This window comes from Paramisgurnus dabryanus, chromosome 6 (genome assembly GCF_030506205.2).
Source record: "Paramisgurnus dabryanus chromosome 6, PD_genome_1.1, whole genome shotgun sequence".
NCBI lineage: Eukaryota > Metazoa > Chordata > Actinopteri > Cypriniformes > Cobitidae > Paramisgurnus > Paramisgurnus dabryanus.
In genome coordinates this window covers 9,997,929-10,013,404 of record NC_133342.1, presented here as the reverse complement: position 1 = coordinate 10,013,404, position 15,476 = coordinate 9,997,929, and the positions used below count along the sequence as shown (strand labels likewise).

The window sequence follows — 15,476 nt, the reverse complement described above, 5'->3', positions numbered from 1 at the left end:
TAAGAGGTGTTTTTGTTGGTTATTCATTTATTTATTGATGTACTTTGTTATATTTGTATGTTACCTTGTGTTAAGTACATTACAAGAATATGCATTTTGTGTTTGTATTTTAGATCAGAATAAATGTTAATATTTCTTTCAAACTCACAGTATAAATAGACAGCAAATAATGGGTTAATAATGTTCAGTTTTATCACATTACAAAATAAAGATTATGTAATAAGATGGTACTCTCAGGGGAGGTTTCAACATGGTCATTTAATCTGCTCAGTGTGACTTAAACTCATACAGACACACAACTTCATCAGTTTATATAAAATCTCAGTTAAAATACGCTACTCACACACACACACACACGCACGCACACATATACACACACGCACACTCCCTAAAATGACATAATTATTTTACACAAATCATCTCTAGACTGATTTTTTTTTAAAACAAAGTGAAAAATAACCAAAAAACTACAAGGATGGTAAGTGAAATAAATGAAAATATCTGTTAATATATCACTTTAAAGAATCTTTAATAATCTTCAAACAGCGATCTTAAACCCAATTGATAATTTCTCACGAGATCACTTAATCCTAATAACCTTAGTCTGGTTTTCTTATTCCATGTCTTGAATAATGAAACCAGGTCTCAGCAAAGAGCAGCTGCAAGCAATTTCATGAGGGACCTGCCGTCAGTGAGACACACAATGAAAACATAGCTTGGGGCATGCAGAAGAAATAAAGGCAAGTAAATGAGATGGGAAAGAGATGGGATTGGGAGAAAAAGATGTCGTCCCTTCCTATGAGGCGGTGAACTTTCTAAGTGTGATAACGATGAGAGCGAGAAGAACAGAAGCTCCGAGGAACACAGCAATGACTATAGCCGTGATGGCACCTGGCCCCAGCACACCTGCAGACAGAAAAAAGTCACATTAACAATACAGATGCCAAATACAAGACAAGACAAGACAAGACAAGACAAGACAAGACAAGACAAGACAAGACAAGACAAGACAAGACAAGACAAGACAAGATACTTTTATTTCTTATATTTTATTATTACATTTTTTGGAATTGGCAAACACTTTTATCCAAAATGACTTACATTGCATTCAAGGTGCAAGAAGAACCATATTTGCTGTAGTTATGCAGCTGTTACAGTAACTTACTGTAGATTTAAATTGATGTTATTTACTGCCAACAGTTTGTTCAAAGTTAAATAAACATTAATCATTACCAAGTCTTTATCTTTACAAAATAAAACTAAAATAACAGCCTTTCCCCTTAGATTTTGTTTCCCAGAATGTTTTGCATGAGGCTGTTATTTATATATAGTTTTTTTCTGTAAAGATAAAGCTGCCGGTTGTCATTTCTTCAGAAATTTTAACAGTAATTCCAATAAAGAACCTTTAACATCTGGGGAACCTTTCTGTTTCACCCAAGGTTATTTGTAGATATAAAAGACATGGGGCCCTATCTTGCACCCAGCGCAATTGACTTTGTCAGTGACGCATGTATCATTCGTATTTTGCGCCGGCGCACAGCGGGGTTTTTCCCTCCACAGATGCACGTCAGCAAACTAGGAAATGAACTTGCGCTCCCTGGGCGGTTCAGCGCAAAAAGGAGGCGTGTTGCAGCGCAAACCATCTCTTATGCTATTTTGCAGTTTCAAAAAACAATTGCGCTACTAACCAAAAAAAACTAGTCTAAAGTCAGTGGCGCGTTGCGCGTGGTTCATTATGCTATTTTAAGGGCGCATGCTTGACCATAATGTATAGCGTGCACAACGCGCATACACTTTGCTTATCTAATCTACACAGATGCAACAGTTATTTTTGCAAATCATAAATTGTTACACTTAAAAATATTAATACACGAGATAAGGGAAATCATAGTGGTGAGCATTGTGGTGATAGTTTTTATTTATTCTCATGCAAATAACGATTAAAATATTTTCATAACTTTGTTGTGTGGCTGTATTACGTTTATTTTATGTAAATAATAGTTAAAATGTTTTCATAAGAAACCTTAATGTATATGAACTTGATTTGTAAGAGTACTTTGGGGTTGGACCTTGCTTGCGTTTCTTGGGTCCGATTTCAAAGCCCCCAAACCCTTTCAGCGGTGAAGGTGGACGCAGCGATGTCCTCTGCTGGCGTCAAGTCCTGAGGCAGATCCACCTCCCGTTACACGGCGTGCCCGATTTATGCTGGCAAGCGTGGGATTCCCCCGTACAAGGACGTCGGTCTCCTCGGCTGTGAACCGCTCCTGGCGTGCGCCTGGTAAATCCGTCATAATAATAGCAACCCGCCATGGAACTTGCGCCCTTGCGTTTAAAGGGAATGTTGGCTAGCGTTCTGATTGGTTTATTTGACGTTACGCCCAAACCACACCTATGAATAATGAACCTACTTCAAACCAACCCCTTATTGATTTGCGCCCGGCGCAAGAGTTATTTCTCACGCCGGGAAAATAGCAACAGCGCCCAAGATCCGCCCACAAACTCACTTGCGCGTTGCGCTTCGCACTTGCGTTTCAGATCGTTAAAATAGAGCCCATGGTTTTTAAAGTACTTTTGACTGAGTGGTTCCTTTATTCCTTTAAAAACCTTTATTTTTTTATAGTACAGTACAGTAAAGAGGTTAAAATGTGATGTCTTCCCTTAAAACTGTGGATCGGGACCCACTTGTGGGTCGTACAATGGCATAAGGTAGGTTGGCTTGATTAAGTCACTTGATTACAATGATTATGATGATATACTACAAGTTATTTTGATACTGCAATTAAACTTACATTTAATTTATTAAATGACAAAGAAAATAAAAACTTGTGTAAAAAATGTGCGTTTTTTTTAAATTTACATTTAAAAATATGTTGGTGGGTCCCAGTATAGATTATACCTACACTGTAAAAAGTGAAAGTTGGATCTATTAAAAAAAATACTTGGTAACATTTAAAAAATATATGTATATAACTTCTCAAATGTAAGCTTTTTAATATAATTTTTTTACTTAATGAGAAACTGTAAAGGAATATTTAAATTTCCTAAAAATAGAATCCCGATAATTTCCTAACCCTTATGTCATTAATAGACCCCAACAGTTTACAGTTTCAATGCAGTTTAAAAGGGCTCTAAATGATACCAAACAAGGCATAAGGGTCTTATTTAGTGAAACGATCATCATTTTTGACAAGAAAAAAATATGCACATTTAAACCACAACTTTTCATGTTGAACTTGTCGTGTGACGTACCAGCTTGACCTTGCATAAGCACACCGAAAGATCAGGAGTTACATATATGAAACGCACACTTGCGGACCATTTTAAACAATAAACTGACACAAAGACATGAATTAATTTAATATCATTCCTCATACAACAACATCTGAACGCTCCTCTTTCTCCACACTTGTAACCACTGGAGCGGTAGTTTCGCATACATCATTGGTGCGTCACATGGCTAGTACAAGACAAGAAGTTGTGGTATTTTTCTTGGTGAAAATGAAAAGAATTCTGCTAGATAAGACCCTTATGTCTCGGTTGAGATCGTTTAGAGGCCTTTGAAGCTACATTGAAACTGTAAACTGTTGAGGTCCACCAAACTCTATAAAATTCAGAAAAATCTTTGGAATGTTTTCCTCAAAATACTTAATTTGTTCTCGACTGAACAAAGAAAGACATCAACAAAAAGTATCGGGATTTCTTTTTTATAAAAGTAGAATATTCCAATTGAAGTAATTTTTTAAAGGTGGTAATAAAAACAACACAGTGGTATTTAAAGACCTTACATAATGAACTATGTGTATTATGCATTTCTGTCAAGAGATCCTTCTAAAAGTTACACAATGCACTTTTAAGTTAATCCAACTTTCACTTTTTACAGTGTATCTAAGTGGGTAGCAAAATGAAAAGCTAGGCAACCTCTGTCTGAAAACACAACTACTTTCAAAACTACAACTGCGTCAATTAACTGAGATAAGTGAACAAGCATTTCTTAAGTTAGTATTTTTAAAAGAATTGTCTGCACTATATCAGTAGATCTATTGTTCACAGTATGTGGGCACGCTGATAAATGTACCTTCTTCCTCCTCCACTGTTATTGAGTGTGTAGAGTCCACATAATCCGAGGTGATTTTCCAGATGGGATTTTCTGTCAGGTGGTGGACGGGATCTTTTGTAGTTATATCATAGTTTCCTTCACCAGACACCGTGTCCTGGTTATCATTGTGCAGAGCCGGGGACAAATCCGCCACTGTTTCTGATGGAAATAAAATCAGAGGCAAAGTTTGAAATGCTATAGTTTAGATATACTACATATAAACTAAAGATATAACCTAAACTTAACTAAAAGCGCTGGGTTGTTTTTAACCCTTGGCTGTGTAAACATTGGACAGAACACACCAGTGTGTTAAAAAAACTAACTGCTGCGTTTGTTTCAATCCAGGGTTGGGCAATTTTTCACCCAACGGTCAATATTTCCTCAGACATGGGTTAAAAACAACCTAGCATTTGAATAAACAGATAAAAAACGTAACAGATAAAAACACATTTTAAAGGTTCCAGTTGATACCATAGCAAAATCTTTTGCCAGAAAGATCACTATAAAAACTGCTGGTTTATTTTCAACCCGACGTTGGGTCAAAATGGGACAAACATGGCCTTTGAGTTGAATGAACTCAGAAAATGTTCATATTTGACTCTACAATGGGTTAAAACAACCCAGCATAGGTTAAATTATAACCCAATGAGCTGGGGTTCTCCCTTTATGACCCAGCATTTTTATAAAGTGATGAAGCTGAGTTTTCATCTTTAGTTATTTGCTGAACTTATGGGAGGCAAAGAAACATTCATTTTGTTTATTCATAAAGTGTGCTTAAAAATCTAACTATTTCAAAGAGAATTCATATCTGTCTGTCTGTCTCTCTGCCTGTTTGTCTATCTGTCTGTCTCTCTCTCTCCCTGCCTGCCTGTCTGTCTGTCTCTCTGCCAGTCTGTCTGGCTGTCTATCTACCTACCTGCCTGTATCTTTGTCTGTCTGTCTGGCTCTCTACCTGTCTGTCTGTCTTTATGTCTCTCTGCCAGTCTGTCTACCTACCTACATGCCTGTCTCTTTGTCTGTCTGTCTGTCTGTCTGTGTGTCTGTGTGTCTGTATAACTACGTGTCTGTCTGTCTGTATGTCTGTCTCTCTGCCTGTCTGTCTATTTGTCTGTCTGTCTCTTTCTCTCTCTATCTGCCTGCCTGCCTGCCTGTCTGTCTGTCTCTTTGTCTGTCTGTCTGTCTGTCTGTCTACTGTCTGTCTGTCTGTCTACCTGTCTGTCTCTCTACCTGTCTGTCTGTCTACCTATCTACCTGTCTGTCTGTCTCTCTACCTGTCTGTCTGTCTGTCTACCTACCTACCTACCTGCCTGCCTGTCTGTCTGTGTCTGTCTGTCTGTCTGTCTTTCTGCCAGTCTGTCTACCTACCTACCTGCCTGTCTCTTTGTCTCTCTGTCTGTCTAACTACCTGCCTGTCTGTCTCTCTACCAGTCTGTCTGTCTGTCTCTCTGCATGTCTGTCTGTCTGTGCCTGTCTGTCTGTCTGTCTGTCTGTCTGTCTGTCTGTCTCTCTGCCAGTCTGTCTGGCTGTCTATCTACCTACCTGTCTGTCTGTCTGTCTGTCTGTCTTTCTGCCAGTCTGTCTACCTACCTACCTGCCTGTCTCTTTGTCTCTCTGTCTGTCTAACTACCTGCCTGTCTGTCTCTCTACCAGTCTGTCTGTCTGTCTTTCTGCATGCCTGTCTGTCTGTGTCTGTCTGTCTGTCTGTCTGTCTGTCTCTCTGCCAGTCTGTCTGGCTGTCTATCTCTTTGTCTGTCTGTCTAACTACCTGTCTGTCTCTTTACCTGTCTGTCTGTCTACCTGTCTGGCTCTCTACCTGTCTGTCTGTCTCTCGCCCTGCATGCCTGTCTGTCTTTATGTCTCTCTGCCAGTCAGTCTGGCTGTCTACCTACCTGCCTGTCTCTTTGTCTGTCTGTCTGTCTCTCTGTCAACCTACCTGCCTGTCTGTGTCTGTCTGTCTGTCTGCTTGTCTACCTACCTAACGGTCTGCTTTTCTCTTTGTCTATCTGCCTCTCTGCCTGCGTTCATGTCTGTTTGTCTGTCTGTCTGTCTGTCTGTCTGTCTGTCTGTCTGTCTGTCTATAACATTTTCCAGCATTAGCTAAAGGGAATGGAGAGATCTAAAAAGCACCAAATGTTGATCTCTATGCCATTCAATGGTCGTCTTTATAGAGAATTAGCATTTGCTTCTCACTACAGGTGTTGTTCCCTCCTCACGTCTGTGATTGACATTCCACAGCTCCCACGGGCATGAAACAGCCATGTGACTTTTCTCACCTACACCACACTCATGGAGTCTAAACCCAGTTTACTATGTTACAGCTTACCCACCTTTACCAGAGGTCACCATATGGACAGAGGTTCTGACCCCAAAATAAAGAGACAAACTTGGATGTTTTGACATGGGTGTCATAAGATCTACAGTGACCCCGCTCGAACAACATTGGTCAGGACAGGCCAGACGGGCAGATACAAATAACAAAGCACCAGTTTGTCCATTCCATGTTTGTAAAAACAGAGGCTTCTAGTTGACAAAACTGTGTATTTACTGTACACGCACTGGACACACACAGCAATTTGCTTTGTATCTAAATAGTTTCTTCACATTAAAAAGGCACATTAAATCTTAAAATAAAAGGTTAATATTTGAAGTAAGCCATTTTGGAAGGCCAGTGCACACATATTTTGATAAAGACATATTTACTCCAACACTTTTCAGGCTTAAAGTAGGCTGTAGGTACAGCAGACCGGGGCACGAGGCCAGCGATACATCAATGAGCCCTTCTCTCGAGGGTACAAAAGGGCGCTTGTGTGGTCAACAGCGCACGACTAGCGGCCGAGGAACCAACCGACTAAACACAGCCAGTATACTGAAAGTTAAACAAGTTTGTTTATGAAAGCAGACGGTGGAAAAGCACGCTCTTCACGGCAGCCTGATTTAAAAAATGCAGATTTTTTCAAAGCTGGTGTTTGTCACTTCATGGCCTGCTTAAATATTTATTAAGCACGGCTGAAACTTCGGCGATAGCGAGCTGAAAACAACACTATGTGTGAGTGTGGTATTAAGGCTATATTTCTTGTATTCACACACAACAGTGAGATGACGACATGAGGACAGATTTGTGTGAATGACACAATCCTCTCCCACTGTGGGTCTACACGTGCCAGGGCGTTGCCATGTCCTCATCTCACCTCACACCCGCCAGCTAAGGTGCAAGTGCGCATCTCTACAGTCTACAGACAGACAAAAAAAACATCTATTTATGAAACAAGACGGCCTATTTATGCTCATGTTATAGGTGAGGATCAGTTAACACAACCAGGATGCGTATTTGTGAAGTCTTGATTATGAAATCTATAAAAATAGCCGCCATTTCCCTGTGGGTTATCTGTAGACCCAATAAAGTCTGGCTCTGATTAATGCATTTACAGCCAAAATAAACTTGAATTTGGTTACATGATGTTTTTAACAAATTAACTTGCAAGATGATATTTCATCATGTAAGCAAAGTCAACATCACTGTAAAAATGATGTGAAATAAACATACATGTTACTTTAACTTAACAAATTAGGTTAAACAATTTTAACTAGATTTTATAAGTTATGTCAACATATTACAAGTCAAAACTTTAAATAGTAGGTTGTAGCTACAAAAATATAGCTGACTTAAAATGCTGCAGTTTTTTAAAGTTAATGATTATAAGGTGTTTTACATGGCAAAAAAATGACTTTCTTACTTAGTATTTTTGTCTTATCAGTACAAATATCAAACATTTTCTAAATCAAGATGCATTTTTTGAAATAAGCAAATATGTATAGTTTTTAGACAAAAATAAATTTAAGCGAATTCTTGCTTAAAAAAAGAAAAAAAAGAACATGTTCTTACCCTATTGGCAGATATATTTAGCTTGTTTTAGGCACAAATTCTCTTAAATTTAAATTTTTTTTTTGTCTAAAAACAAGATTTATTTTTGTAAGGTAATTTTGCTCATCAAGACAATACATCTTGATTAAGGAAATTTTATATATTTGTACAAAAAAAAAACAAGACAAAAATACTAAGTAGGAAAGTGTACACTGCAAAAAATGATTTTCAAGAAAAACTTTTCTTAGTATTTTTGTCTTGTTTTCAGTACAAATATCTAAAGATTCTTAAATTAAGATGCTTTTTCTTGATGAGCAAAATGACCCAAGAAAATAAGTCTAGATTTTAGACCAAAAATATCAAATTTAAGTGATTTTGTGCATAAAACAAGCAAATAAATCTGCCAATGGGGTAAGCAAAAAAAAAATCTTGAACATTTTTCTTAAACACTAAATTCTAGAAAAATTTGCTTACCCCATTGGCAGATTTATTTGCTTGTTTTATGCACAAAATCACTTAAATTTGATCTTTTTGGTCTAAAATCTAGACTTATTTTCTTGGGTCATTTTGCTCATCAAGAAAAAGCATCTTAATTTAAGAATTTTTAGATATTTTTACTGAAAACAAGACAAGAATACAAGAATACTAAGAAAAGTTTTTCTTGAAAATCATTTTTTTTTGCAGTGTATTTGTTTAATTTAATTTTGGGCTATGGTTAGACGTCTATTTAATTTTCACCGATAGCTCAAATATTGGCTTGTTTTGACCAATAGATGTGTTTGAAACACAAAATTGTTTGGTGAGATAGCTAGTCCTTGATTCACACCTTTTGGTAATAATATTGTGATAATGATTTACAGTATTTGTTAAATAAAGGTCAAGATAATTCAATGCATTATAATTTGGTGATTCTTTACTAAAGACATAAGCACAAATGATATGAAGTAATCTTGGCCCTTGAATGGAAAAAGAAAAGCAGTTACATCATATTTACTAGCTGGAAAATCCCAGCTCATGCTAAGTTTTCCTAAACTCAATCTTTACTTACAGTAAGTGCCATTCATGCAGTAAGCTAATAAAAATGTCTTTAGTGTTTGTCATATGCACTGTCTAAATCTTGTATAGTTTTTGTATAACAATATTAATGTTTTTATTGAGTCTATTTATTACAATTTAATAATGCACACTTCAGTCTCATTGTCTCTTTCTTGTGTTGTCTTATTTAGCACTATTATCCTGCCTCAATTCATCGTTATATTCTAGCAAAATGACAATAAAGTTACTTATTGACTTCTTTAAATAAGTTTTTATTAATCACCAATTATGTATGTGCATATCTTTGGTGTAGGACAGTTTTCTTGTTTTCCCTCAAACTGTCTAACAAACTGAGGCTCAACACCTGGATGTGAAATGGAGAATATCTGAGTCATTTTAGTCAGCATGATGCTTCTCACGCTTGGCATCAAAAGACCGATTCATTCAGAATGTTTGAAATCATCTGAAATATGAGAATATCTGTATCAACACAATAAAAATTAAAATATTTTTTTTATTCATTTAAACTCAGTAACATCTATTCACACCACTAAAAGCTTCTCATAACAAACCGGGAAGGTCTACAAGGTGAAAATGATGTGTAAAAAATTTGCTACATTTAGACAGAAGAAATTTGTTTAACCTCGTCAAATACTGTCCTAGATGACAACTAAGAAAACAACATATATTGCATTAATAAAAGGCAACTCCTATATCAGATAACCTAACAACAAAACCTCAGCTGATAACCAATGTGAGATGTCCAGGGGAGGAAAGTTTGTTACCTGTCTGCACTAAAGCCATGCAGATGGCCAGAGCAGTGAAGAGGACGAGCCGAGATGAAGCAAAGTGAACGCAGCTGATGCTCATGGTTCTTGTGTTCGGTCAGACGCTTCTGATCCTCGACTGGCACCTTGATGAACTAACAGACAGTCTGGGAAAGTGAGGTAGAGAGAGTTGGAGTTGAGTTTGGGTGGGAGGGAGGGAGGGACGGTCTCTGGATGGACAGTGTAGACTTTTGTCAACTCTTCTGGTAACTACCCACTTTCTTCAGACCCTCTCAGATGTGCAAAAACCGAGACGCCCAGCTTTTTCTCTCTAATTTGTGGTTGTTTATATATGTAATCTACTAAAGTAAGCAAGTGAAGGGGGGAAATTCAGAGGTTGTTTTCAATACATTATGTGATGCATCTGTTTGATTTATAAACATGAGTATTACACAAAGGTAATCGGAGGAATTATTTACAATCTATTATCATATGGACAAAATATTAAACCAGATATAACGTTTTTTTGGTAATGCATTGTTTATATTCTGTCATCATTACATTTTAACACCCCACCACGCCTTTCTATTGAATTTGGGAAGGTGGAAGTGTATATATTAATCATTTTATACCTCAGAAGCCTTTTCCAAAACTTTTCCACAAGTTTCAGACAAAGACAAATTTTCTGGAATAAATTTGTACATTTGCAATTATGTAGGCCTATCTAATGATATAATTCATTACATGTCAGAGCCCTAGTATGGTCCGATTCATAAAGGCTGGAAATGGGGAGAACACAGTGGGACAGAGTCCGGGGAATGAATTTAGAGGGGGAACGAACTATTTCACTTATTTGCATTTAAAAATGACTCCCCATTCAAGTTATTTTATTGCACCTCTGATTGTATAACGCATTGTCACATGATCACACTTGTCACATAACACTTCACAGTGGTGCTGTGTGACTCATGTACCCAGTTAATTTTAGAATTTTCCTCATTTTTAAAATATCCATTAGCTAAAAATCCACATTTTCACACTCAACAAATTAACCTGAGGACAAATTTAATGTTTAACGGTTGTGTGTCTTAAATACTCAAGAAAACATGCTTAGGAGGAAACATAAAAAATTATAATGTTATAGTTATTTGTAAAAAGGGACTTCCAAGTTTACTTCAATATTTAGCATGTAAAATTTAATCTATCTTGAAAAAAAACTATATATCATTGTAAAGCTCTAAGAATGTTTTTTTCATATTTTATCTTTTACCAGTAATAATAATGCAGTGACAGTAATTTATTAATTTGTAACAAGAGTATGCAGCAAACCGTTGACACCTAGTGGCCGTTGTTGGTAAAACCACTAAAAGTATAAGACAAACATTATTTTTAGTGATTTTATGTATAAAATATATACTTTATTGCATTATTTTATTTATTTATTACAATAAATGTAAACTGCTATAACTTTTTATTATATTTTCACCTCCAGACACTTCTGTGAAAAACTTTAACGAGTCTTCATTAAAACAAGACCAAGATTAGAAAAAAATGCCAGTTTTACATTCATTTGAAGGTGTACATCACCTTTTTATCCCACCCCACTCAAAAAGGGCTGTGCCATTTAAAAACCAATCACGACAAAAGTCGTCATCTAAAATTAGGCCCCCTTCAAAACTTGAGTGCATTTCTGTCACTTCCAATCCTGGACACAACCAAACCAGGTTACGTTTAATCTTGGATCAAAATCTTTATATATTTGTAAAACGAAATTAAACTGCTTATTAAAGTCGCCATGAAAACAAAATTGAAATCTGTAATTTGTTTTGGAATATTGTGTGTTTTTAAAAAAATGACTTATCTGTGAGCTTCATTATTATTTTATTTTTAATTAATGTGCCCTCATAATCTAAAAAAAAATAAAAAAAATTGGAAAATCTCCCCTCCCTCCTCAAAACACTAGGCTTGTCCGACTTCATGCGGTGCCGCTACACTGAAAAATATGATTTCATTCAACTTACTCACATTTTTTTAAGGTAAGTAGTTGCAATCAATTTATTTAAGCTACATTTAAACAAAAAAGTTTATTTTATTTTTCAATTTTTTTGTTTAAATATAGCTTAAATAAATTAAATGGAACCACTTACGCGATCAGCATTTAGTAACACGACCCAAATTCAAACAATCCAATCAGATCTCGATGGACAAATTCAAATCCAGCCCTGCCTTATTTCATTTCAGAAGCCGGTTTCACTTGGATATACGTCACCACGGGAAAAATTATACAATCAATAGCCTAGTTTCATGGCGACTTTAAAATGTGCACAAAGCAATGTTTCTCACTTTAACTCCTATCGGTGACCTAGAAACATTGTCAAACATTGTCATTGTTTTCTGTTCTTCTACCATCAGAAGACATTGCCAAAAGTTTATGAAAATCTAACCTCTATTATCAGACACCTTTGGTTGCAGATGAGATGATCAACGTGCCTGCAAACAGACAGTGTGAAAACTTGATGTGATGTTGTTTGCACTCCAATAGGTGTCAGTATAAAGTTTTTAGTGTTTCTGTCAGTGAAACACAACTACAAGTTATTTACCAGTCAAACTGACATCGATTTGACCTTCATACAAGGTACAAATTCATTTCATTTTTTATAGATGCACGTATTAAGATCAAAACTGTGTTAAAACAGCCCACACATGTGACTGTTTGCTTTATTTCTCATACTGCAATAAAAAAAACGTATGACTCGACTGTTTCATTTCCATATATTATAATACAGATGCAGAATCCAAAGTTTATTCTTTAAACAGCCTAATATTTTACAAGAAACGAATAACTGGATCTTTCCAACATGCCCTTAAAACAGGACACTGATTATTACATGTCCTTGAGTCCTAACGTTGTTATCAACGTCCGTCATCAAAACGGAAGAGAAAACAAGAAATGTATTAAACAAATGGAGTGGGGGTCAATAAATAAAAGTAAAGAAAGTTGTAATGGGGATAATATTTTTGTCCTCTGCACTCCTTTTATTCACAATGAATGAAATATAATTAGTGAGACGATGATGTTTGGGACACAGTTGAGATAAAGGTCTCCTCTTTTACAGAAACAAGCCTCTGGCGTCATGGATTTGGGCTGTTGCGGGTTGTTTTTGGTGCTCTTCGTGGCCGTGGGGCAGCGCTGTTATTGCAACTGGACTTTCTTCCAGATCAGGAGGAAAAACTTGCTGCCCAGATTTGACTCAAAAACAAAATCAAGTTAACATTTAAGAGGAAAAGTTTGAAGGTGGTTTAATGCAGATGTTCAGAAGGGAAATTGTCAGCAACGAGGAGCTTGACGATCGATCGGCAGGTCTCAAAAGTCTTCCACCGTCTCGATCTCACCCATGTTGAGTCTCTCAGACGAGGCGTTAACAGAAAAACCTGTCAAGACATTTAAAAATCCATTAGGGGATTAAGTTCAAAAACATCCTAAAAAAAATCAGGTCATTAAGTTTTTTTTTTTTTACAATTTTCATTTCTAATACAAAATTCACTTTGGCAAAATGCATTTACAAAAACGGCATAGGGTGTACATAACCAAACTGAACTATTTGTTGATGAAGTATTTAAATGTGCATCATCATGGACATGACAGGTCTATCTTCTGAAAAAATAAATGCATAGAAAGGGAAAAAGTCTTCTGTATGCGCTATGCAGAAAATTACAGATGCACGAACGTGTTGCCAGATCCAGGGTTCCCACACCTTAGTTAACTTCAAATTCAAGAACCTTTCAAAGACTTTCCAGGTCCAATACCCTCGAATTCAAGGACTAAATGTGGGGACACATTTCAAGTGAGAGCAAGGTTACATCGTGTTACCTTTTAAGATACATTGTTACAGTTCCCTTTCGAGGGGAACTGGCGCTGCGTCACTGCGGTGACACTGGGGGACGCCTCCAGGGGTAAGTGCGTCTGAATGTGTATATCAAATTCAACCAATGATGAGGCTTAACGACAAAGACAGGGTGACGCGGGAGCCAGGAAGTATATCGCTATCTGAAATATTGCCAAAGACGGCGTTACAGGGAGGCAGGAAGTATGGCAAGGGAGACGCAGCGTCTCGTTACCTTCTCAGTTAACAACAGTTACATACGTAACCCGAGACGTTTTCATGTGTCAAACATAAATATGTAAAAAAGCATTCTGGTATGAATCAACATTCGCATACAGAAGATATAAGCATTTAAAGCAAACAGTTTAGCACGTGTGATCAAAAAGTCTAAATTTTTTATGATATTATCCTACATATAATAATAATAATAATAATTTTTTTCCAGAAAACTTCTTGCATAAAATTGAATTCCTCCCCCAGATTCACAAACTTTTAAGGATTTCAAGGACCCGTGGGAACCCCGCAGATCTTGCACGAAAAAGCGAACAGAAAAAATTCAATGATAAACCAAAATAAATTCAATGGCTTTACCTCAAAGATCAAAATATTGGGACCGGCACCTTCACAATTTAATAACACCAAAAACTTAGCCATATCCATAAACGGTTAAGCGCCACAGCGGTATGCAAGCACAAAAAAACTGAACCTAGCAACACTGCAAGACAGCACAGAGAGAAGAAACCACACAAATGCGTCAAACCCAACCCCGGGATGGTGGTTTATTGAAAAACATAATGCTGTAATAATATTTTGCTCAAAGCTGTGAATGATAACCGTACGACACGGCAGAAAGTTGCTATTGCATTTTTGTTTTGTACAGGATCAAAATTTTTTGTTCGTTCTGGATCAACGTCTTAATAAAAAACAAGTTACCCTTAACTCAAACCCTAAACATTTTTACCCCTCGAATTAGTGTGAAACAATAGTTTGATAATTTTTTTTAAAAGCCCTGTCAATTCCTCAAGAAAACAGTGTGAGGCACACTTGAGCTTACATTTATTTCGGACAGAAATCTTTTGGATTAGTTTATTGCAAAATTTAGACGAATAATGGGCAGTATCGCTTTGTGGCAGTGCAGCAAGAGAATTTAAATTCATGTATTATTTTAATTTGAATAAAAACCAAGGGATCGCTCTTATTTATATTTTTTGTGCTTTATAGGGGGTCTGGGACCACCCCAGCCCTCCTCGATTCAAACAATGCCACTATGTATAAAAACAACGCTATATAGGTTACATTAATTTAAGTGACTGATCATAATTACACAGAGTAATACTAATTAATGTAAATATTGTACTCGGTCACATGAATCGAGAAGAAAAAAACACTGTAATTTGTCATTTTTGTGGCTATAACTTCGTAAAAGATCACAGTCTTATCACAACACAATATTCCGTGCACCTTAAACTATCAACAATATTACAAATGCAAAAAAGCATTTATAAAGCATTGCATTAACAGTGCAAAAGGTTGTGGGTTCAATTCCGAGGGAAAACACAAATCCTAATAAAATGTATATCTTGCAATCCACTGTAATCTGACAAATGCATACAAATCATGCGGCTTTCACATGGGACGCAGTGTGCGCTATGAAACCCATTAATTTCAATTCGAGGGCGGTTTTGTGTTGCGTCGAGCAAAGCGCGAGCCCAGCTTGCACTCACGCCGCGGGCAAAGTTCAAAATAGTTTAACTTTTGCGCTGCGCTCTGTGACGATTACCCACGCGGCCAATAGAAACGGGGCATCCAAACAAGCAAAGTGGACAAAAAGC

At 36.7% G+C, this 15,476-nt stretch overlaps 2 protein-coding genes across 6 annotated transcripts in view; both read right to left on the bottom strand.

Annotated features, from left to right (window-relative positions):
• Window positions 1-448: 448 nt before the first annotated feature.
• snorc (secondary ossification center associated regulator of chondrocyte maturation) lies at window positions 449-9,914 on the bottom strand. The gene is made up of 3 exons (XM_065262304.1): window positions 9,779-9,914; window positions 4,076-4,255; window positions 449-906 (listed from the first exon to the last, which is right to left on the bottom strand). The coding sequence occupies exons 1-3, from the start codon at window positions 9,861-9,863 to the stop codon at window positions 797-799; spliced, it is 375 nt and encodes a 124-aa protein (XP_065118376.1). The 5' UTR covers window positions 9,864-9,914; the 3' UTR covers window positions 449-796.
• A 2,909-nt stretch (window positions 9,915-12,823) lies between these two features.
• Window positions 12,824-15,476, bottom strand: part of gigyf2 (GRB10 interacting GYF protein 2) — a 42,827-nt gene continuing 40,174 nt past the window's right edge. For all 5 annotated transcript variants that reach the window (XM_065262342.2, XM_065262343.2, XM_065262345.2 and 2 more), the window contains one exon: window positions 12,824-13,192. In XM_065262342.2, coding sequence (XP_065118414.1) covers window positions 13,125-13,192 — 68 coding nt within the window. In that variant the 3' untranslated portion in view covers window positions 12,824-13,124. The remainder of the gene's footprint in view (window positions 13,193-15,476) is intronic.